Source organism: Lutjanus erythropterus, chromosome 6 (assembly GCF_056507025.1).
Source record: "Lutjanus erythropterus isolate fLutEry1 chromosome 6, fLutEry1.hap2, whole genome shotgun sequence".
Taxonomy (NCBI): domain Eukaryota; kingdom Metazoa; phylum Chordata; class Actinopteri; order Lutjaniformes; family Lutjanidae; genus Lutjanus; species Lutjanus erythropterus.
This window is the reverse complement of record NC_139322.1, coordinates 23,824,406-23,847,041: the sequence shown is the minus strand read 5'-3', so window position 1 is coordinate 23,847,041 and position 22,636 is coordinate 23,824,406. Positions and strand designations below refer to the sequence as shown.

The 22,636-nt window shown below is 38.6% G+C and overlaps 2 protein-coding genes across 3 annotated transcripts; one reads left to right on the top strand and one right to left on the bottom strand.

Annotated features, from left to right (window-relative positions):
- Positions 1-1,364: 1,364 nt before the first annotated feature.
- On the bottom strand, positions 1,365-10,337 carry fam3a (FAM3 metabolism regulating signaling molecule A). Its single transcript, XM_084721275.1, has 10 exons — positions 10,029-10,337; positions 8,712-8,743; positions 8,495-8,602; positions 7,533-7,556; positions 7,293-7,419; positions 6,904-6,962; positions 6,767-6,817; positions 6,566-6,650; positions 4,875-5,001; positions 1,365-2,649 (listed from the first exon to the last, which is right to left on the bottom strand). The coding sequence occupies exons 2-10, from the start codon at positions 8,722-8,724 to the stop codon at positions 2,551-2,553; spliced, it is 693 nt and encodes a 230-aa protein (XP_084577401.1). The 5' UTR covers positions 8,725-8,743; positions 10,029-10,337; the 3' UTR covers positions 1,365-2,550.
- Positions 10,338-13,207: 2,870 nt separating this feature from the next.
- Positions 13,208-21,841, top strand: idh3g (isocitrate dehydrogenase (NAD(+)) 3 non-catalytic subunit gamma). 2 transcript variants are annotated; one of them, XM_084721272.1, is made up of 13 exons: positions 13,208-13,332; positions 13,552-13,599; positions 13,889-13,900; positions 15,542-15,639; positions 15,732-15,847; positions 15,945-16,005; positions 16,154-16,286; positions 17,988-18,121; positions 19,048-19,150; positions 19,228-19,374; positions 19,515-19,609; positions 20,059-20,119; positions 20,833-21,841. In XM_084721272.1, exons 1-13 carry the CDS (start codon positions 13,252-13,254, stop codon positions 20,932-20,934), a joined length of 1,191 nt encoding a protein of 396 aa, XP_084577398.1. In that variant the 5' UTR covers positions 13,208-13,251; the 3' UTR covers positions 20,935-21,841. The 2 variants fall into 2 exon arrangements, with proteins under 2 accessions (XP_084577398.1, XP_084577400.1); XM_084721274.1 differs by lacking the exon at positions 13,889-13,900 and having other exon boundaries at positions 13,209-13,332.
- Positions 21,842-22,636: the final 795 nt, after the last annotated feature.

The window sequence follows — 22,636 nt, the reverse complement described above, 5'->3', positions numbered from 1 at the left end:
AACCCACAATCCTTACGAGCAAAACATAAACAACATGAATTCACGAGTTTTTTCTGACAGCACTTGAATGCCTCGTAACACATTTCAGTGGAACAATGAAATTAATCGTGTTTGTCGTTATTTCGTTACAGTCGACCGATTCAAGGAGCAACACGAGTCTCTGCCGTCGCTGAATTCACTGTCAGACCTGAAATCTTCTACATCCTGTCAACGGTGTGACATACGGTGTGTTTACTGAAGCAAATGCCTTGAGCAGAATGAACTGAATAACCCCAGTGAGACTCGGACTTTTGTCGCCCCCTGGTGGTTTTCTTCAAGTACGCCAGTTGACTCCACTCAGGACCCATGAAAAAATAGAGCTACACCCTCGTGGTTACCTCCATGTCTGTCCACACTGATATTATGTAGTGGAGACTTCGAAGGAATAAAATGTATATGTTTGTGTGTTTTTGGCAAATTAAATTATATTGGCATGGATGAGAGAGTGAGATTTTAGCTTTTAGAATTTTGTGTGGAATTTAATCAGTGTATGAATTATTGGTTATGGCCAAAAACGTATTTAGTGGAATTACAGTGACCTTTGAACACCATCCATGAGTCTCAAGTGGATGTTTCTGCCAAATCCCCCTCAGGAGTGCCAGAGATATGACATGCATGAGAATAGGACTGACATGAGATCACAGCGACCAAAAACCAACCACCAAAACTGACTCGGTTCATCCCTCAATCCAAAGAGATGTTTAAATCAGTCATCATCTAATCAGTTCATCCTTGAGTGCAAGTGGACATTGGTGCCAGATGTAATAAAATTCCATCAAGATGTTCTTGAGATTTTTGCAGCCTTCAAATTGAACTTGTAATACTCGTAATTACAACATGGGAAGTTGTGTAAACAATTTGTGAACTTGGAGCGCTTTCGTTCATCTGGACTCTTCTCACGATCGTGGTTCAGTCCAAGTGGACATTTGTGAAAAGAAATTCCATCAAAGCATTCCTGAGATGTTAGTTTCACTATATAATAAGACGGACACGAAATCACAGTGACCTTGACCTTTGCCAATCAAAATCCAGTCACTTCATCCTTGAGTCCAAGTGTACGTTGGTGCCAGATGTAACGAAAATCTATCATGGTGTTCACGAGAACTGGACACGAGGTCACGACGACTTTGACGTCTAAAATCTAATCATTCTCGAGTCCGAGTGGACATTTGTGCAAAGTTTGAAGAAGTTCCCTTAAGGTGTTCTTGAGATACCACATTCACAAGATTGGGGCTGATGAAAAACATCATGCCTCATGCCTCAATGCCCATCACTGGCATGGAGGCACAAAACCAAACAAACCAAAGAAAAAAAATCTCACAGGAAATATTTGGACATTTTTATTCATTAGCATTTTGTCACAATATAAAGACAGACTGTAAGGCTTTGTAGAAAAATCTTTAAACTTAAGGTGACATGGTGACAAAACATAAATCAGACAAAGCAGCTAAAATTGACTTCTAACAATACATATAAAATAGTATTTTTATTTCTATGCAGTTTCTACATGTTAGGCTTGCAATTTGCCCAATGGATACACTCAACATTTTTTTTTTAAAAAATGACACACATAACCACACATTTAGGTTGAATCCTTAAACAAAGCACTCACTGAAAAGATGCTTGCAGGCCTGAGACAACATTAAAACCATGGGCAGTGTTATGAAATACCCACTCTATGAATCTGTTGTGTTTTCTAATAATGCATTAAAATAAATAGGAAAACGATCAAGGCCAAGTTTGACTAAAGAAATGTAAACATGTGGCAAGCAATAACTGCAGTGCATCAAGTTCTACGGAAACAATGGCAGCTAACACTTGCTAACAATATCACTGAAATATATAATCACAGGATGAAAATATATTAACATATTTAAATATAAAATCTGCCCACAGACCTGGTGCTCAGTGAGACAGTTCAACTACAACTGTACTTCAAATGTTTATCCTATGCTGACATGGATTAGGTTTCCCAATGCCTGAAGGTGAAACCCATTAGGTGTCTTTTGCCTGCTGAATATCAAATGTTGTGCAAATATTCAATGTTTCATATTCCTGTTGCTCAAGAATATTGACACTCTACAGGCAGACTTGCAGAGAGGAGATATATCCTCTTCCTATAATGGCTTTGGAAGACCTACTCCAGCTGTATTCGTCATTCACTAGTCGCTGTTACACTTTGGTCATCAAACATTTGGCCTCTCAAGTTTCCCTTACCCAACATAAACATGTTCCTTGTTGCTAAAACATTACTCCAGCTCAAAAGTGGCTCACAAGGCTTAATTCACAAATCTTCTACAACAGGTTCCAGCAATTTGAAATACATCCAGTCCCCAGTGGTGCAGTCAGCTCTTGCCTCTGCCATGAGAGGGAAAATAAAAAGTTGTTTGTGACCAAGATCTTGGATGGTTTCAGTCATTCGGCAGTTCCCTGGCTTTGTAACAGTCATTTGGATCCGCTGCTGCCGCTTCAGGTGTTACTGTACTGTATGTGAGAGAGTATCAGGCGCTATCATCCTTCCAGCGGTGCCCGCAAAGGAATACAGCCGTCCATCTCCAGAGACTCGGGCCAGCCTTCATACTTGTTGCTGCTTTTACTGTTCTTCATGCGCTAGTAGGAAAAAAAAAACACAGGCAGACAGAAGTCAACAAAAGAGACTGGGATCGGCTTCTCGCTGCTGGATGATGAATACAGAGTGCTGAACAAAAACTCAGCATGATTTAGCAATTTAATATGACAATTTGACTTTTCATGGTCACTATTGATGTGTATGGTTTAAGGGGCAATGAAAGTTTTTCAAAACAGACTAACAGTCATAATTTCTGACTATTTCATTCGCAGATAAATGCGTCAACCCTAGCCATTTTTAAAACTGCATAACCATGCGCCATAATGTAACTCTGACAAATATAAAAAAATATGTACATGCTTAGGAGGCAGTAAAATCAGTTTCAAACACTAAGGTCAGGTTTAGAAAATGGTCAGAACGGGTCTTTAAGATGTTTAAAGTAAATCCAAACTGACCTTTTTTTCAAGACATTAAGGTTTTTTGTGAGGTAGACTTGCAAAATTGTGCAGGGTAAGCCAGCAACGTGTGGCAAGAATCAATCATAAGACCTTGTTGCACTGATAGCTCCCAGCAATTTTAACTGAGAAACATTTCCAACTAACAGAGATCATTATCAGACGCTGTTAAATCACCATCACAAAGCAGAGCAAATAACATCTAGACACAAACACTCAGGAGATTGTAATCTGCCCAACTTTCTATTGACAGTCAATATACTTACATGGAGGACAAGTAATTCTGGGTAAGTAATATATCACTATTTTCTAAGAAGATTTTTCTTGGAGGATTTGTAATTTGATATATATTCAACTTAAATTCTGATATACTGAATTTAATATGTCCTTGTACAATAATCTTGATGTTCCTAGTCGTTTTTGACATAAACTACATTCACACTGCGTGCTTTAGTGTTAAATTCTGATTTATTATCCAGATTTAATTATTTTGCTTGGCTGTTCGTGTCATTTTTTAAAAGTGGCCAATGTCAGCTTCCAGTGTGAACTGGTCTCAGTCCTGCACACACAAAAGAATAATAATGAAGACTTCACACACAGCATGTTGTTGTATGGAAGTAATAATGGAGGCCACCGATGTCAGCATTTACAGATTAATTTAGAAAATGACGTGCAGTGGAAGCCATCAAATTAGTGAGAAGATGGTAATGAGGATGAGGAGAAGAGAGCAAAATTTTTAATTACTGCCTTTTGTCAAGTAATGGCTGCTACTTCTGTACTGAGGCGTGTGAGGATGCCAAGACACATCCATGACAACATACAAAAGTGGCCCAAAATGATGAATGTGTTTGTGTTTATATGTTGCTCTGCCTTGTGATGGTGATTTGACAATTCTTGATGAAGATCTCTGTCAAAATGAAACATTACTCAGTTAAAATTGCTGGTAGCTATCAGCAGCGTGGGAATCTTTTGTCTGATTCTTGCGTTCATTTTGCTTTTTGATCCAACATCTATAGAAGTTTTTTTTTTTTTTGGATGTACAAACCCCTGTAGTGCTAAGCCAAGAACATGTGTTATCTGGTAGGCATCACTATGGCCTAAATTTACGGGGCCAAATTTGAATATTCAATATGATGCAATTTAATATTGTGATTAATCATCTACAGTATACACTACCATTAATATTTTGTGATATACAAGAGAAGTGTATCCTCTCCTTATTCTATTGTACATCTTTGAATCACCTTTATCATCGTAACACCATTGTAACTGTAGCAAATTATCTGGTGAATCATTTTAGTTGTACTTTATGTGATGACACAGATATATTCATTACTACATCTGTAAGCAAATCAGCGTCACATCAAAGGAGCTGATGAAGTTTATCCTCGGCCTCTGTTCAGCATCAGTAGCAATAGAAACACTGCTTTCTTGGAATGTTGGCAGGTCTTGTACCCAGACATGGCTCACACTACAGGTGCCAAAAGATCTGGTTTCTGTTACTGAGCCCCATATACTTAGAGTTTGCCTAAAAAAAAAACTTTAAGATGACCTCATGGATACAGCTGAGACAATTCCAAAGTTAAATCGCTAATTTTTTTCATTGTAACAGTTACTGCTTTTAATCTTTTAGCTGTTCTTATTATTTGTTAATATGTCTTGCCACTTCCTGCTTCTTTACCTTCTGACATTGTTCATTTCACCTTGTTTTAGTCATGTATTCTTACTGTACATCTGTACCTCAACTGTATGTGAGGATTCTCCCTCAATGTGTTTTCTGAGGGTTTAAATAAATAAAATCCTGCATGTACCTGCTCAAAGGGACTCTTGTTCTCAATGCCTTTGGCTCCAACAAACACCCAGCTGTCTCTGAAGGCCAGCTCCTTCACTGCTGTGCTCCCGAGCTCCTCAAACAGTCGCCGAGACTCGTCGTTCAACCTGTCGCCACAAGTAAGGATAAGGTTTCAGGTTAATGTTTATTAAATGGGCTGGCTGATTTTCTACGCAAGAGCTTTACAGGTTAATGCAAGTGCATAACCTCTGTTAACTTTGTTTAAATTAAATGCAGGCTGTTATCATTTCTCAGTAGGCTCCTTTCAGGCTTTAACATCATCTCAATGGCACCCTCTGGTCCAACTCTGAGGTCTACCACTTTACAACCCTGACATACCGATGTTGATGATATGATATGCTATAATGCCTCTGAGGTTAACGGAGGGATTTATGAGCATGCTTGTTATTACACTGAAAGTCATCAAGTGTTTAATAACAAATGAATCGGGTGTCATTTAAATGCGATATTAAAAAAATAACCTCAAACCTGACAACACACAAGCACATTCAAGGGCAGCAGCAGCTCAGTCTGTGGGACTTCAGTTCAAATTCATGACAGACCACTCCAGACACAGTTCAGTACAGCTCACCTCCTGGGCACTGCCGAGTTGCCCTTCAGCAAGGCGCTGACCCATTAACTGCTCCCTATGTGCCCGCCCCCCTCACTCAATTGCATTCCCATAGGTCTAACTGTAGGGTTGCTGGAGCAAACAGGTACGACGCTCCTCCACTTTTTTTTTTTCTTTTAAGTGTGGAAATAAAATATTTGCAGTTCACATTATCGGTTTTTCAAGCCCGTGAAAATTAAATCATCATTAAAGCATATGGCCCAGATAAAAAGAGAGTGCAGCTTTTGCAGTGAAAGGTGTCTTTTTTCAGAAATTCTCAGCATGATGAAACTAAAAAAACAAAGTCAGTCTAATAATTCGATCATGTGCCCAGTTGTAGCTAACTAATGTATGTAAACCTGTCACCATAGAAACCTGAATGAGCCACAATTTAAGCGTCCACCTGCATCCATGCTTGCGCTCCAGAACTTAGTACTACATCTCTGTCTATTGGTCCTGTGTGTGCATGTCTGCATTTCAGGTGTAAACTGCAGAATGGAGTGACAAAAAAAAGAGAATTTCCTCCTGGGGATGAATAAAGTAACTCTCTTTGATTGTCAAACTTGTCCCAAATGCAAACTTGCACATTCATTTTTGTAGCACTGATAAGTGACTTCTTATGGCCTTAACTCACCTTATGATGGGACAAGTTGTTTTCTATGCTTTAAAGCTATTTCTTATTATGTACCAGAAGGTGTTGGAATAATTGTATTACTTGTAATAAGCTTAAATTTAATAAACTTATTTACAGATTGTTATGTAGGTGGAGTGTATAATGTTTAATTTGGTTGGAAAGATGATAGCGGGTGAATTGGTAAGCATGACCTGTCAGCTTATAAATCTGGTTGGACATTGGGTCTGCTGTTGTTCAGTTATTTAAAATGCTGTTCTCTGTAGCAGCGCCATATAATTATTTTATGCTAAAAAAATTTTCACAACTTCTAACATGAAACATCCTTTTGCTTTAGCTGACATTTTATCTGTGACAATTGCTTTGAGGTGCATCTAAGGCGAAAAGAGAGGTGTTGGACTGGAACTGATAGCAAATCATGGATTCTTACTTTGTAGCCGGATCATCAAAGGAAGCCACGAATACGAGTGTTCCTTCATGGAGCGGCCGGAGAAACTTCAACAGGTCTGAAACATCTGAGGAAGAAACATTGGATGAGCTATGAACTGTGGTTTATAGCGTGTTATTGCCAAGCCATATGCACCACATGTGAAATATACAGTATTATGCATTACTGTCTGGTTTTTATTACCTCCTGCCCACATATCGAAGGTCTTTGTGCCCAAGAGCTCTCCTGTCACCCCTGGAGCAAAGAAACATTAGTTGGATGTTAAAATCACACAATTAACAAGAACTTAAAGGTTTAAAGGCAGAGGATGATGCTCTTACCATTGACCAAAGCAATGTTTAGTCCTCGACCAACATTATTCTTCACACTGCTCAACAACCTTTGAGACAGACACAAGAGGTTGAAGCACTAACCGAAGCACTTTAAGAGAACACTTCTTTGCCTTGCACATACACATTAATCTACACACTTATACACGCTGCCTGGCAACAACAGATATAAGAGGACCAAGACTAGAGACAAAACCAAAGGAATGGGGGACAGATGGACTGAAGGAATACTTGCATTCAGCTCCACAGACAGATTTGGAGGTCTGGTTATGACGGCAAAGAGGGAAAAAAAGAACAGCGTGAAACAAAAAAAGAAAAGAAAAAGACACAGCAGGGGAGACAAAAACATAAGGACAGAGATAAAAGGCACTAGGTCTCACATCTTGTCCTCCAGGCAGATTTTAGGCCCGATGACATTGGCAGCACCAGACACCAGACGGAAAGCCAAATGTTTTGGGGGACACGGAGCTGAAAGTCCACATTTATACCTTCGAGGGTGGGGTTCAGCTACAATATATGATACATTAGTCAGTGGTGATAAGGAAGATGATAACGATTCAACATTACAAGGACGATTCTTGTAGTCATAAAATGTTCATATTATAGTTTCCTCTACTTACCAGGTGTCGGTTCCTCACTTGCACCTGAAAAAAAAACCAACAACACAATTTCCATCTTATATCTCAATCTTGTAATAGAAAAGCTTTGTTTGATTATTTTACACACAGGTCCCCCATCACACATGTAATAAGATTAAACTAGTAACTTGTCTTTCTCAGTTAGTCTGTCTCTAATATTTGTTTCCCAGAGCTCCTGTTGTTGCTCACTGCTTCAGGGTTTCTGCAGGTTTAAATAAGTTAATTTTAAGACTTTTTGAGAACTTTTGAAGACCATTATGAATGCACTTCAAGACCTACCATATTTTACATCCATACTGGCCAAAAAAGTACTAAGGACATGAAGGAAAATCAGTCCATGTTGTTTTTTTTGTTTTGTAGTTGGTAAAGAGTGATCAATACAAATTTCTTCTCACTTTTAAAAGTGAGACTGAAGTTAATGTAATTTTATAAAAGTAACACTAACTTAATCCAAACATTTTCTAAGTATAAAATGTATTTAAGACATTTTCAGGCTTAAAAATTTGTTAATTTAATTTTATATTTTTTAAAAGTCATAATATGCAACATTTTACTTTAAAAATATTGTATAGACTCATATAAACATAATTCCTTTCAATCATTACTTATGACTTAGTAGATGAGTGTAGTGGTGGTTGCATCTGCAGAGACCCTGTCATCTGTCTCTATTATTGTATTTTCTCCTTACTTTGCTGTGCTTGGGACAGTTTACCAACCCAAATGTTAGTATTTGATGTGCTGGGAATGAGAATCAACAATCAACTGTCTTTCTAGAGCCTGACCAACACAGGAAAACCCCAAGATGTAATATCTTTTCCTGTGTTGGTATTTCAATACAAAGGAAATACAAAGAAATTCCCCAAAATCATTACATTTAACAGCTAAAGCAGCAAATGTTGGATGTTTTCTGTCAGTCAACTAATGAATGAACTAGTTTTTCTTACCGCTGAAGAAATGCCGCACAGATGAACCACCGTCCCCTCCAAATAAAGTGTTTGCTAGCAGCCAAGTGAGCCCCACCAGCAGCAGCACAGCCACAGCTCTCAGGGGGCCTGACAACAGAAACAGGACATGCCAGTTTAGACAAGAGGCACATGGGATTGCCACCTGATCAACAAGTTCCACTTGAATGTAAAGAAGAGGAAAAAAAATTTAACCAACCTGTTAATCTCATGATTCACCGTCTCATAGACCTGGACCGAGATGAGAAATAAAAATAGCTACATTAGGATGATTAGAGTTTCAGTCAAGTTTGGAAGTAAGTCTGTGTGTTGACTCATGGTAACTAAGTGACACACTTCCTACATGATACACCCACTGAAACAGGAAGGTTTAGGCACAAAACTACCCGGGGAACTCTGGGATAAACTGAGCAGGTTTGTTGTACAGTTTGATCTCTGCTATAAATATGTTACGTATTGCTTTTTGGATGAAACACAGACCTCCAAACATACAGAGCTGCTGCAAATTATCATCAGTGTTGTGTGTTCAAACTGTAGAATACAAGATGTGCTATGGTAATACGCCGGCCTGTAATCCACAGTGATACGTTAAAATGGGCTGATAATATCGGTCAGGATCTACTAATTAGTCCATTCACTGGTTATGTGTGTTGTTAATCACAGAGACACTCATTATTTTTAAAAAAAAATTAAATGCAACTTTGTGTTTATTAAAAGAGAAATGTGCTTTGTTTTTTTTTCATGTACTTATTTACATAATGTTTCATTTCCAATTGTGAAAACTGGGGGGTGGGGGGTGCAAAAAACAAAAAAACAAAAAGTTGCATTAAATCCCTAACTTTACAGTTCAGACACAGGAAATGTAAGTGACCAGCCCCTTGGCACATTACTGTTGTTTTTTTTTTTCGTGGTATCTGGTAATTGAACAGGCCTGGTCTCAATCTCAGCGCCTTCCATGGAACATTGTGAATTTACAAGCTGACAGCTCTGACAACACACAGTGGACTCAATGCATTTATGGATGCTTTTAGACTCTGGCACTGGATGCACTTTATCTGATTAATGTTAGTGTCGTTTTTTCGTGAAACTTCAGCAAATTTTGAAGAAAAGTTCTCGGGGGGTGGGGTGGTGGGTGTATGAAGTGGGTGTGTCGTGTAGTAAAGTGGGACTGCAGCACGACCCTTCACCGAGTTTACAAAGTGTGGATACATTTTCTACACAGACTAACACTCGACTAATTCGCATGTGTTCTTATCCACCATTTTTCATGACAGATGTTTTAAACGGTGCAAATGAAAACGCGTTAGGTTGATTTGGGCTCATTTCATTCAAAGTTTGGTGTGACATCTGTAGCAGAGAGCGCTCAGGTCGTTACAGTAGCCATGTAAGATGGCTCTGCAGAGATGACGTTTGAAGCAATGACATAAAACCAAACCATCGCAAAAGACAACGCGACAAGCTGGACAATCCCTCTGACAGTATAATTGATCACGTCGTAAGAAACGACACCTCTTACCCTGTGTGTCCACGCTTCAGGCGAGTATTGCCTTTTCTTGTCACCGTTGCTCGGATGTAATGAAGACGGTGAAGAAGAGCTGTTGCTCTTGGTGCCCCGGACTTTAGACTATTTCTTGCGCTGCTTCTTCATGGAGGCTTTCCTGGTTTAAAACGGCTTTCACTGAGAAGACATGCTGAAGACAGTATCCTCAGTCGACCACCTACATACGTGTTGCTATTCCGCTTTTAACAAGCATGGAAAAATTTCTTTTTGGTTATGCCATCTGTCTTCCGGATATATAACCAACCCCCAGTCTGTCTTTGACCACTGAGTCTGCGCGTAAATGATCACGTGGCCATTCAATTTTAATTTATTGAGGGGACGTCACATTTACAAATTTAAGGCAATAATAATAATAATAATAATAATAATAATAATAATAATAATAATAATAATAACAATAATGATGATGATCATGATGATGATGATGATGAGAAGATGAAGAACAATAACAATAAATAAAGTAAAATATAAAACACAATTACACTAAAAATACATTAAAATGTATTAATCAGACCAAATCATAAAATAACCATCAAAAATATTACGAATTAAGACATTTCATTTAATTTGATGAGGTCATTGTCTAATAATACATGGAGATATTTTGCATGTTTAGGTTTCATTAATTTCTGGGACTTTGTATAGAGTTGAATTTCATTATAGTAGCATGTGAGGGTAAGTGGATTCTTTATCAATTAAGTGTCATGAATATGACATTTGACCAAAAAAAAAAAAAAAAAGCAAAATTGAGTCCAGTTCTGTGATTATGCAATGTGATCCCATTGACTCCTATTGTTTGAAGAAACTTTATACGTTAAATAAATACATCAGAAATGATCTATCCAAAGACACTCAGTTTCTGACTCTGGCAAAGTAGGAAAAATAGTAAAATTACCGAAGACTGTATCTATGAACTATCTCTTTAACCAAACCACACACATTTAAGTTATTCTACGTGGCCTCCTTTTGATAACTGATGTAATAACAAATGTAATGTTTTTTTTCCACTTTCATTCACCAAGTCTTCCCTGAAACTGTTTGGTGCTCCAGGAGGGGGCACGCAGGGTTGTGCTACTCAACCTTTCCACGAATTGTTTCCCTGTATGAGAGTATGAAATAAAGAGATATTTGGTAGTTTTGATATCAACTTGACAGAATATAATATAATATATATAATATTAATATTATTATGAAATGGTATTTGTAGTTTATATATTACATTAAAAATGAGTGCGGTGTAAAGAAATATAAATATATACAGTCAAGCCCAAAATTATTTATACCCCTGGCAAATTTTGACTTAGTTACTTAGTTACAGGCCTCTTCCAGAAGATAAGACAATGTACAAGAGGCATCATTGTGGAAAAAAATATTTCTCAGCTTTTATTTACATTTGAACAAAAAGTGGCATGTCCAAAATTATTCATACCCTCCTCAATAATCAATAGAAAAGCCTTTATTAGCTATTACAGCAATCAAATGCTTCCAATAATTGCTGACCAGCTTTTTGCATGTCTCCACTGGTATTTTTGTCCATTCATCTTTAGCGATGAGCTCCAACTCTTTCAGGTTGGAGGGCCTCCTTGCCCTCACCCTGATCTTTAGCTCCCTCCACAGGTTCTCAATTGGATTCAAGTCAGGACTCTGGCTGGGCCACTGCAAAACATTAATGTTTTTGTCCGCTAACCATTTCTTCACCAGTTTTACTGTGTGTTTTGGGTCATTGTCATGCTGAAATGTCCACTGGTGCCCAAGGTCAAGTTTCTCTGCAGACTGCCTGATGTTGTTGTTGAGAATCTTGATGTGTTGCTCTTTTTTCATGGTGCCGTTTACTGTGATTAGGTTCCCTGGTCCATTGGCTGAAAAACACGCACCACCATGTTTGACAGTGGGGATGGTGTTCTCAGGGTTGAAGGCTTCTCCTCTTTTACGCCAAATGAAGGATACATCATTGTGGCCAAACGATAAAATTTTTGTTTTATCTGACCATAAAACAGAAGACCAGAAGTCTTCTTCTTTGTCCAGATGAGCATTTGCAAAGGCCAAGTGGGCTTTTGTGTGCCTTATCTGGAGAAGTGGCGTCCTCCTTGGTCTGCGTCCATGGAACCCAGCAGTGTGCAGTGTCCGTTGGACTGTCTGCCTTGAGACATTGCCACCAGCACAGCCCAGATTCACCAGGATGGCCTTGGTGGTGATCCTTGGATTCTTTTTCACCTCTCTCACTATCCTCCTGGCCAGCACAGGTGTCACTTTTGGCTTCCAACCACGTCCTCTGAGATTTTCCACAGTGCGGAACGTGTTGTAGTTTTTTAATAATACTTTGCACTGTAGCCACTGGAACTTGAAAACATTTTCACATGGCCTTATAGCCCTTTCCAGACTTGTGAGCAGCCACAATGTGCAGCCGCAGGTCCTCAGTGAGCTCCTTTGTCTTAGCCATGACTGTTCACAAACCAACTGCAGACAGCTGCTGTTTTTCACCTGTTGAGTTGATTAAATCAGCTGTTCTCAATGAATCAGGGTAATTAGATACTTTAGAACAGCCTGGACTATTTGGAATTGGATTTTCCCACAGACTGTGACAGTTTGCAAAGGGTATGAATAATTTTGGACATGCCACTTTTTGTTCAAATGTAAATAAAAGCTGAGAAATATTTTTTTCCACAATGATGCCTCCTGTACATCGTCTTATTATCTTCTGGGAGAAGCCTGTGTCATTTTAAAATCAAGAAAAAACTTGCTGGTTGAATAAAAGTAACTTTAAGTCAAAATTTGCCAGGGATATGAATAATATCGGGCTTGACTGTATATATGTCAATAGGTTTTTAAAGACCCTGAGATAATGAGGGCATAATGGGTGGGAGGGTTGTGAGGATGTGTGTGTGTGCATGAATACGTTTGGGAAGTCCTGGGCTCGTTTATTAGACAGAGACATGAGGAGTGGGGATGATTTTTTTTCCCTGAATTTCCTTTAAAAAAATAGATATGAGAATTGAGTCTCTTTTCAATCCAGTAGTGGGCGATAATGCAACTGTGATACAAACTGCCTCCAAAGGCAACGAAGAAGAACCGAAGAGAAAAAAGAAGAAGAAGAAGAAGGAAAAAAAAAAAAAAAAACTATCGCGCGAGCACAGCACTTCCTCGTGCACGCGACCAGTTCTCCAGCTTCAGAATCAAGATGGCGGCCCACAGTGCTGTGCTCTCGATGTCCAAAATCGTTAATCCTTTCTGGGGTGGACGCCTTGGAAATACGGTTAAAGTAAGACGGGACGCGTTACGTCTGTCACGTCGGTTGTGATCTTTGTTGTGTGGTTTCATATTAAAGTGGATAGTTTTTTTCTGAACACAAGGTCATATGTTTAACATCATATATCTGTTAGACAAGCTAGCAGGCTTCCTCCACTCTCCTTTTAGGCTCTCTAGTACTTAAATCCACTCACAAACAAACTCTCACCCATCTCTGTATTTTTTATTTCAGGTATTTGGAACAACTCTGACAAGTCACAGGAATAAGACTCTGCTTACAGTGAGTAAATCAAATCTGTATGGTAGAAGTAATGTCATTAAATCACTGCTACTCATTTAACTGTTTATTTCCAAGCTGTATGGCTTTGGGTTCATCTTTGGAAGTGGTTGGGTACTTTTTGTGTCTCTGTATATATAACCTGGGATTGCTGTACTGTATATTTCCACCCTCTTGGGGGAGGAGAGGTTATAATGCCTCTGTACCTGCTCCTGCCTGGATTCTCCTATGCAGCTGTCAAACTGACTCTTCTTGTCCTTCTGCTTTCCTTGCTGTTCATCTTCAACAACAGGGAGAAAACATCGTAAGTAGCTCACTCTGGCGTGCTTTACCAGACTGCAATACATCACTTCACTTCACATTTGTATATCAGGGTTGTGTGATGTAGAAAAAAACCTCCATCACAGGAACCAGAAGACCTGCTGTCAACATAAATGTACATCACAGTATAGCAGCAACAACTAATCGATTATTTGTCAACTATTAAATTAATCGCCAGCTACTTTGGTAGTTGATTAATTGGTCAAAAAAAGTCTACATATTTTGATTCCAGCTTTTTAAATTGGAATATTTTCTGGTTTCTTTACTCCTGTATGACAGTAAACTGAATATCTTTTGCTTGTGAACAAAACAAGACATTTGGGGACATTGTCTTGGGCTTTTGGAAACACTGATGAACATTTTCTGCCCTTTTCTGACATTTAATAGACCAAACAACTAATTGATTAATCAGTTACATAATTAACAGATTAATCAACAGTGAAAAAAATCATTAGTTGCAGCCCTACATCACAGTATTGCTAGGGCCATGGAATATCATATATCAGACAAATAATGTATATATCTAGCTTAGTAGTTCCACTATAATTATAATGAAATAACAAAATTGTTATTGATTCACAACATTAAAAAATCTTACAATATGATGACATTGATAAATGATTAAACTAGCCCAATCCTAAATAACACTATCAACTTTTTACTGCTCATCATTACTGTTACCTTGGCCTATATAAAATATACTGGTGATTTTGCATTTTCTAATCCATTAACTATCAAATATTTATACTGACTACATATACTAAAGTTTATACAGAGGCCTTTTTGGCAGCATAATCAAAATTTGAATGTTAGTCAATGTCAATGTCAGAGCGTCTTTAAAAGTGCCACAAATAGGGCAGGATATCATTTAAAAAATGAGGATACAGGTACCTTTAAAGTGATACCTATACAAATGGAGTACTTAATTCACTACATTTTTTTGAAGGTTATACTTGTGGTGTTTGCTGTGAGCAAAACCATACAAATTTGACTGGACTTAAGTTTTGATACTACTTGGTATGAGGTTATTTTAATCAATACCGTAAAGGTGTTGAGTACTGATACTTGGCTCTAACCACAAACCAAAATCCCTGCATTACCCTGCAACAAAAATGTGACAAAAATAGATACAGTCAACTAAATTTTTACTGCACTTGATGAAGGGGTCAAGTCTCTGCAATGTGATTTTCATTTTCCACTGGCATGAATTTAAACGAAGGTTGGGAATCAATAAAAAACATATGGCATCATGTGATAACATAACAGCAACACAGTACATAAATTGATTCATTTGCAAAAATAGATCTCTGTTCTTATTTTCCAGAATATTTTTTATGTGCACTCTAAGGAAAATAAAGTGAACATGTTCTGTGTTTTGATAAAATATTATATACTTTTTTCATCTTCATAAGTTATGTTTTTTTTTAATTGTGCACTTTAGGGAAATATCAGTCAAACTCCTGCTGGTTTAGTCATTCAACAAATGGCATTCTGTTCTGTTTTTGCAAATGAAACTTCTCATATGTACACAGGTGATTTATAGTCAGGTTAAAATTTGCAAAATCACCAGTGTTGTCCTTTAAGTTCAGTGCAGTTAATAATGTATTAAATGCCAATGTTACAGCCTCCTCCTGCAAAGTATGGAGGCAGACACACTGTGACCCTCATACCTGGAGATGGAATCGGTCCAGAGTTGCTCAATCATGTCCGAGAGGTTTTCAGGTTAGTTAGACTTCAAACTAAACCCTGTTCAAAGTTTGTGACTGAAGACTCGTTAAGATTGCTTCACCGTGTGCTTCATATTCATGCTGCAGGTTCAGCTGTGTTCCTGTGGATTTTGAGGTGGTGCATGTCAACTCTGCTCTAGAGACTGAGGATGATATCAGTAATGCCATCACTGCCATCCGCCGTAATGGAGTTGCCCTCAAAGGTAAGCAAATAATTTTTTTCTCTGTTACAGGCAGAAAGACAGGCAAAAGAATACCACTATTAGTCATTTAACTCACATTACTTAACTCCCCTGACAGGTAACATAGAAACCAAACATACCATGGCACCATCTGTCAAATCCAGAAACAATCTCCTTCGGTAAGAGTTTAATGAAATATTCTGTTCCTTTTGAAGCCTCTTCCATTCCGTCCATAATTCAGCCCTTTGTGTCTGATAATGTCATTTGACCTATTGGTTTTTCCTGTCCCTCTCCTACTCTGTCTTGTTCTATGTGTGCACCAAAAAGCACAAGCTTAGACCTCTATGCCAATGTGATGCACTGCCAGTCCCTCCCTGGAGTCCAGACTCGCCACAAGAACATTGACATCATGATCATCAGGGAGAACACGGAGGGAGAGTACAGCAGTCTGGAGCATGAGGTCAGACAGAGCAGAAACACAATCAATTCTACTGTCTCCTTCCTGTAAAGAACTCTTTTCTCTGTTTTTTTCTTTTCTTCCCAACTTCTTCTCTTCTTATTCGCTTATGAAATGGAAACACAATACTACCCATACAGCAGTTATTTACCAAGGGAAAGACATTGGGCCTCATGCATAAATATTTTCTTTTTTTTCTCTTATATCTGTTCTTGCACAAAGCAGTAAGAGGGAAAAAATCTTTTCAGCTGACATGGATGAGCGCATTGGAGCCATCGTTGTAGAGGTTTCTCTGTCAGGTTGCAGTCAGGTGCAGTCAGGTGCAGCAGGTCGTGCCAACCCCCCTGCCACCGTGCAACTGTGTTCAAGATGTGATTCTGTGCACATATTATTTGCGCGTTTATTGGATGGATTTTTTTTTTTTTTCAGCTGAGGGCCTTTGTTTCGATCTAATTTGAGGCTTCAGAATGGCACACAGGTTTTAAGGATCTGTCTCCATAGCCTACTCACTTCTAAAGGTCCAGTCTGTAAGATTTTTTTATTTTTTTTTGGGGGGGGGGCATTTACAAAATGTGGCATAAATGGAATATAATATTCATAAGTATGTTTTCATGAGCATATAATCACCAGAAAATAAGGATAGTTGTGTTTTTGTTACCTTAAAATTAGCTGTTTAGCCTGTATCTACACATGGCAAGGGTCCTCTTTCACTCTACTATGTTTAACTGCCATGCCCAGAATAAAAACGAACCAGACACTGGCTCTAGATACAGTCTTTTGCCTTTTTTGCAAGTTTCACAGTCACTGTAGTTTTTCCTACATGTTTGGAAGGGGAGGGTGAGGTTAGCATTTTTCAGTTGATTGCAATCTTCAAGCTCGCCACTAGGTGCCTCTAAATGCCACACACTGATCCTTTGAGTTTAAAGAAATGAAAGTGTTAAATAGATAAACTGTTGCATAACATTGCTGTTTCTTGATCATTATTATTATTTCGCAGCACTAAGCACAAGTTCACTTTTGTGCATATTGACTTTCTTGTGGTCTAGGGGAACATTTTTCGAGCCAAAATCTCAAGGCACACCTGTATTCATAGCTATGCAAAATAGCCTCTGTAACCAAATAAATTAAACACTGATTGGGAACCACTGGTCACTCTTAAAATATAAATCAGTTCTAAGAACAAATGGAAATTACATACTTTCATACAAACAATTTTAGAGACATACAGATGATTAATGCATGAAGCCCCTTGATTTGATACACCTGATCAGCACTGGTGCAGTTGATGACTTTATTTAAACTGATACTGGTCACATTGAATTCTGCTTCTGTGTTTCCAACTTCATGAAAAATTGATTGTGTTATAGAAATTTGTTATCTAACTTCATTATGGACAGTTTGACCTCTTACCCATATTTTTTGCTGAGCTTTTGTAACTTGTTTACTTCAGTAGTTTTTAGACTCATCACTCAAGTATTGAGTGAGATTACATTTAGCCTATAGGGTTGTGTGTGAACATCTCTGCTTACAGTTGAAAAGCAGATGTGCAGTTACAGTCTGATGTTACATTTTACACAGAAGAAGGATCCGAAGCAGCAGCACAGCTACACAGGCTGCACACAAATGGCAAGGAACGATGTTACTACATTACTAACAGCACCAACTTCTTAATTTATCAGTCATTCTCCCCCTGTCTTCTTTTAGAGTGTGTCAGGGGTGGTGGAGAGTCTCAAGATCATCACCAGGAACAATTCTCTCAGGATCGCCGACTATGCCTTCCGACTGGCCAGGGAGAAAGGTCGTCGTAGGGTCACTGCCGTACACAAGGCCAACATCATGTGAGTTACTCTGACGCAAACGCATGAATGAATTAAGTAATTATACTTAATTCTCCACCTTATTCTATTATTTAAACACAAACAGCTTTAAACTGCTCACCTTCTTTTTTTCCTCAGTTCTCACATTCAGAGAATAATCTAACAGAGCTCCTAACATACCCATAACAGTCTCTACCAAGGGACCGCTGAGGAGTGAGTTAGGAAAATCCCAAACTGTTGTGTTGGCCCAACTGCACACGTTACTTACTAGTATGCTGCTTACTTTTCACTGTTGTTTTAACTCTTCCACTTGAGCTCCAACTCCCCTCTCTGCCTTTGGAGCTCTTCTCCCCCTTTGTTTGATGCTGTGCTGGTGGTGTGTTTTAGTCTTTAGTGATGATAGGTATAGAAATTGATAGGTCTAACATGCAGCAGATGAGCTGCATGTGAAGGAGACTTGTTGTTAATGACATACTCTATTGAAATGATTGAATGATCATTTCAGTAGATCGAATAATCACACAGAATGACATATGCACGAACCAGGCGCACTTACAAGATTTTTACAGCACAATAGCCTACAATTAAGCCCACATAAAACAGGAGACTCGCTGTTTCTCAACAGAGCTAGTGTGATCATCAGTAACTCTCAGACCCTTCTTGCAGTAGCAGAACAGGCATAGGCAGGGGAGGAACGAGGGGAGATTGTCCACTCGTTAATCAATTGCGGACAATGTCGTTCTCTTGGACGAATAAAAAAATGAACATAAAAACTGCTAAACTGGGTCCCCAAATATACTGGGCTGTCGTTAATGTACCTGGGCAGCCCGCCCAAATAAAGTCTATGTGTGGGAAACACTGATGCAAGCCTGGCCTCCTGAGTCTTACATAATATTGTGACTTTCTCAGTGCTGGAAATGTTGAGTGTTACCTCTGTGCTCCAACAGGAAGCTCGGCGACGGCTTGTTCCTGCAGTGTTGCAGAGAAGTGGCTTCAGGTTACCCAGACATCACATTTGACAGCATGATTGTGGACAACACGACCATGCAGGTGAGATTAAATGACACACCTTGTGTGTTGATTGTTTGTTATGATTCACCTCCCACACTGATTGTTTGTGTTTCCAGCTGGTGTCCAAGCCCCAGCAGTTTGATGTGATGGTGATGCCCAATCTGTACGGCAATGTGGTGAGCAATGTGTGCGCAGGCCTGGTGGGAGGGCCTGGCCTCGTGCCAGGGGCTAATTATGGCCGTGACTATGCTGTCTTTGAAACGGTGAGTGTTTGGCAGTTCATGGTTAATAGGACGCTCTCCCATCTGTTACTGTTTTTTATTGAAGAATAAAAAATACATGAATCATGTCTGTCTGACATATAACTCAGACTTTTGTCTTTTTTTCTGCCTATTTTTCTCAGGCCACAAGGAACACGGGGAAGAGTATTGCAGACAGAAACATTGCAAACCCCACTGCCATGCTGCTGGCCAGCTGCATGATGCTGGACCACCTTAAGTAAGCTGCTCTACACTCAACAAAAATATCTAAAAAAAAAAAGAGATCTAAAACCTATTCTGTCCTCAAACAAGGTTTATTTCTCTCAAATGTTCACAGATTTGTTAGTTAGTACTTCTCCTTTGCCAAGATAAATCATCCACCCGACAGGTGTGGTATATGTGGCCCTCTTCCACCAAATTAGCTGGTTCTTGAACTGGTTCCATTCAAGAGCCTTGAAATCTTTGCACTATTGAGTGAACCCCCCAGTGTTTCCACCAGTTTTGACTTGAACCATTGTAATCAAGGATGTCATCAAGAGAGGGCGCTACACAATGTAAAATAACATGAGAGCCAAAGCAAAAGTGTTGTATTTATACTTTTGCAGAGTCATTAGTCCACCTTAGATGAAATATTGTGACTGTGGTACTCCAGTACTGTAAATAATTCTTTCTCCTGTATGTCTCCAGGCTTTATGACTATGCGAGTTTGATCAGAAATGCAATCCTCACCACCATGAATGAAACCAGGGTAAGTTGTGCTACACTGATTAGGCCTCTCACCTCACCTATCTCGCTGCCATAGATCTGATAGGCCATTGTTGTGTGACAGGGGCTTAGAGGCCCTGGTGACAGGTCTGGCATGCGTACTAGTGGGCATCACAATACATTCACACAAAGCAGCATTGTGTCGTTTCAATGTCACAAAGCTTTTATGAAGCACTACACTGTATGGTATCTGATTTTACATTGAGTGGCATTGACATTGATTACAGTCCTTGAGCACATTTAAAAACCTGAGCTGCCTGTCATCCAAGGCAGCAGACAGAGTGGTTGCTGCTTTCGCTCAAATTGTCATATGTATTATATTTGAGTCCAGTGAGAAACCTTTTACATTAGTGCTTCACGATTAGTGTTAATAATATTTTTTTTGCATCACAAATGTAATTTTTACTGAAAAAAAAAAACTATTCAGATCATAATGATGTTTCTTCATAAGAATTAGATTTATAGGCCATGACATCTCTGCAGCACTACAGTACTTCATTATAATGCTGTTTTGTTACAGTTTCTTCCTTTTTTTTATGATTTAGATGTTGCACTTAGCCATATTGTGATTATAATAATTTTTTTGTTTGTTTTGTGCAGCCCTATTCTGCATACAGACACTTGAAAAAAATATAAACTACCAATACAAATGACAATCTTCATAACATTTGGTGCTTTTTTTTTTCCCTCTTACAGTTGCACACAGCTGACATTGGGGGTCAGGGCACCACATCAGAGGTGGTCCAGTCCATCATGAGGATCATCCAGAGTAAAGGGCAGCTTACAGCTGAGCTCTAAACACCCACGCTCATCAGAGGTGTGAGTTTAAACAGGTGTCTTTATCTGGGGCAGGTGCACAGTATGAGAGAGGATGTCCATGCATGTCTGTTTCCATAGCGTCGGGTCTTATCACTGACATCAGAACAGTTCCTTTTTTCTTTTTGTCTTGTCCACACTGCTTACTGAACACTTGACTGTACAAAGGACCCTTTATCCACAGCTGCAAGTTTCACATATAATAATGACCTTACCAAGATGGATTTTGAAGCGATTTACTTTTGATAAAATTCCATTATCACACCTATATGATGGTAAATCCTATTGTAAGGATATAGGTCATATTTCCTGAGTTGATCAGGTTAATTCAGTTGAAAATCTGTCAAAGTGTTATGAAGCATAAATAGGCCTCATTTTTTATGTCAATCACTAAACACACAAATATTTAAAATGTCCAAATCTGGACATGCATTGTCCACTCTGCATTCCTCAGTGTGTTATTATTTTTATCCAAATGACGACTATGTTGCAGCCTTTACAAGCCAAAATGTGCAATTTTCATTTATAACGCCTTCACTTTTTTTGAATACTGTAACTTAAATATCATGTTGCCTGTTATATAGTCTGTGTCCTGTTTGTTCACATCAAATCAACTGTATAATTAAAAAAATATATGATGTAGCTATTTCATATATAATGTATCATCAGAGGAGGTGTACATCAAGTAAACACTGTAAGAGCTGAACTGTTACGCTTGTGCCATAATCATCTTTTCAGTTTGGATCATCTCATCTCATGTTGTTATAAAGTCTAACCAGAAAAGAGCTCTTAAAGCCTGATATGAAAAGAGTGTTTTTATCATATCTGTGGAGGAGTATATATACTGTGTAACACAAATATTATCAATAAAGAAATAATCTACCTTGAAGTGATCTTTTTGGACAGTTTTAAATACGAAGCATCTCTCAAATGAGTTTTAAAGCCAAACTAAATACAAACCATGATTCCAAAAAGGTTGGGAGACTGTAAAATGTAAATAGAAGCATAATTCAATGATTTGCAATTACTTTTTGACCGATATTAAATCGAATAAAGTACAAAGACAAGATATTTAATGGTCAAACTGATAAACTTGTGCTGTTGCCACCTAGTGATGAAATGTAAAAACAGCAACTTATCATGCAGTGTTGTGAGTGAAGAAGGTTGATGGAGCATGAAATTGTAAAGTAAACGGAAAGATCAGTGAGCTTTATCTTATTTGGAGAAAAATGATCTTTATCCCTCATGTTGTAAATATACACTCATTCTATATTTGATGACTGCAACATGTTCTAAAACGTTGGGATGGGTACATGTTTATCACTGACACTTGACCTTTTCTTTTTGTCAGCTTCAGGTGCTCAACAGTCCAAGGTCTCAGTTGTTGTATTTTGCACTTCATAATGCATCACACATTTTCAGTCAGAGACAGGTCTGGACTGCAGGGAGCCCAGTCAAGTATCCACACTCGTCGGATGGCAGCATATGTTGCTCCAAAACTTGTATGTGCCCTTCAGCATGTGGGCCTTCACAGATGTGACAGTTAGCCATACCATGGGCACTGACACACACCCATACCATCACAGATGTCAGTTTTTGAGGTTAGCACTTATAGCAATCTGGATGATGCTTTTCCTTTTTAACCTGGAGGACATGACGTCTATGATTTTCAAAAACAAAAAAT

Coding starts and splice junctions, on each gene's coding strand:
- fam3a (XM_084721275.1), bottom strand. Junction 6,963..7,292: donor ATCTGCCTGGAGGACAAGAT/GTGAGACCTAGT, acceptor TCTGTCTCAAAG/GTTGTTGAGCAGTGTGAAGA. Junction 5,002..6,565: donor TTTGATGATCCGGCTACAAA/GTAAGAATCCAT, acceptor TTGTGGCGACAG/GTTGAACGACGAGTCTCGGC.
- idh3g (XM_084721272.1), top strand. CDS start 13,252: ATGGCGGCCCACAGTGCTGTGCTCTCGATGTCCAAAATCGTTAATCCT. Junction 19,375..19,514: donor ACTATGCTGTCTTTGAAACG/GTGAGTGTTTGG, acceptor TATTTTTCTCAG/GCCACAAGGAACACGGGGAA. Junction 19,610..20,058: donor ATGATGCTGGACCACCTTAA/GTAAGCTGCTCT, acceptor GTATGTCTCCAG/GCTTTATGACTATGCGAGTT.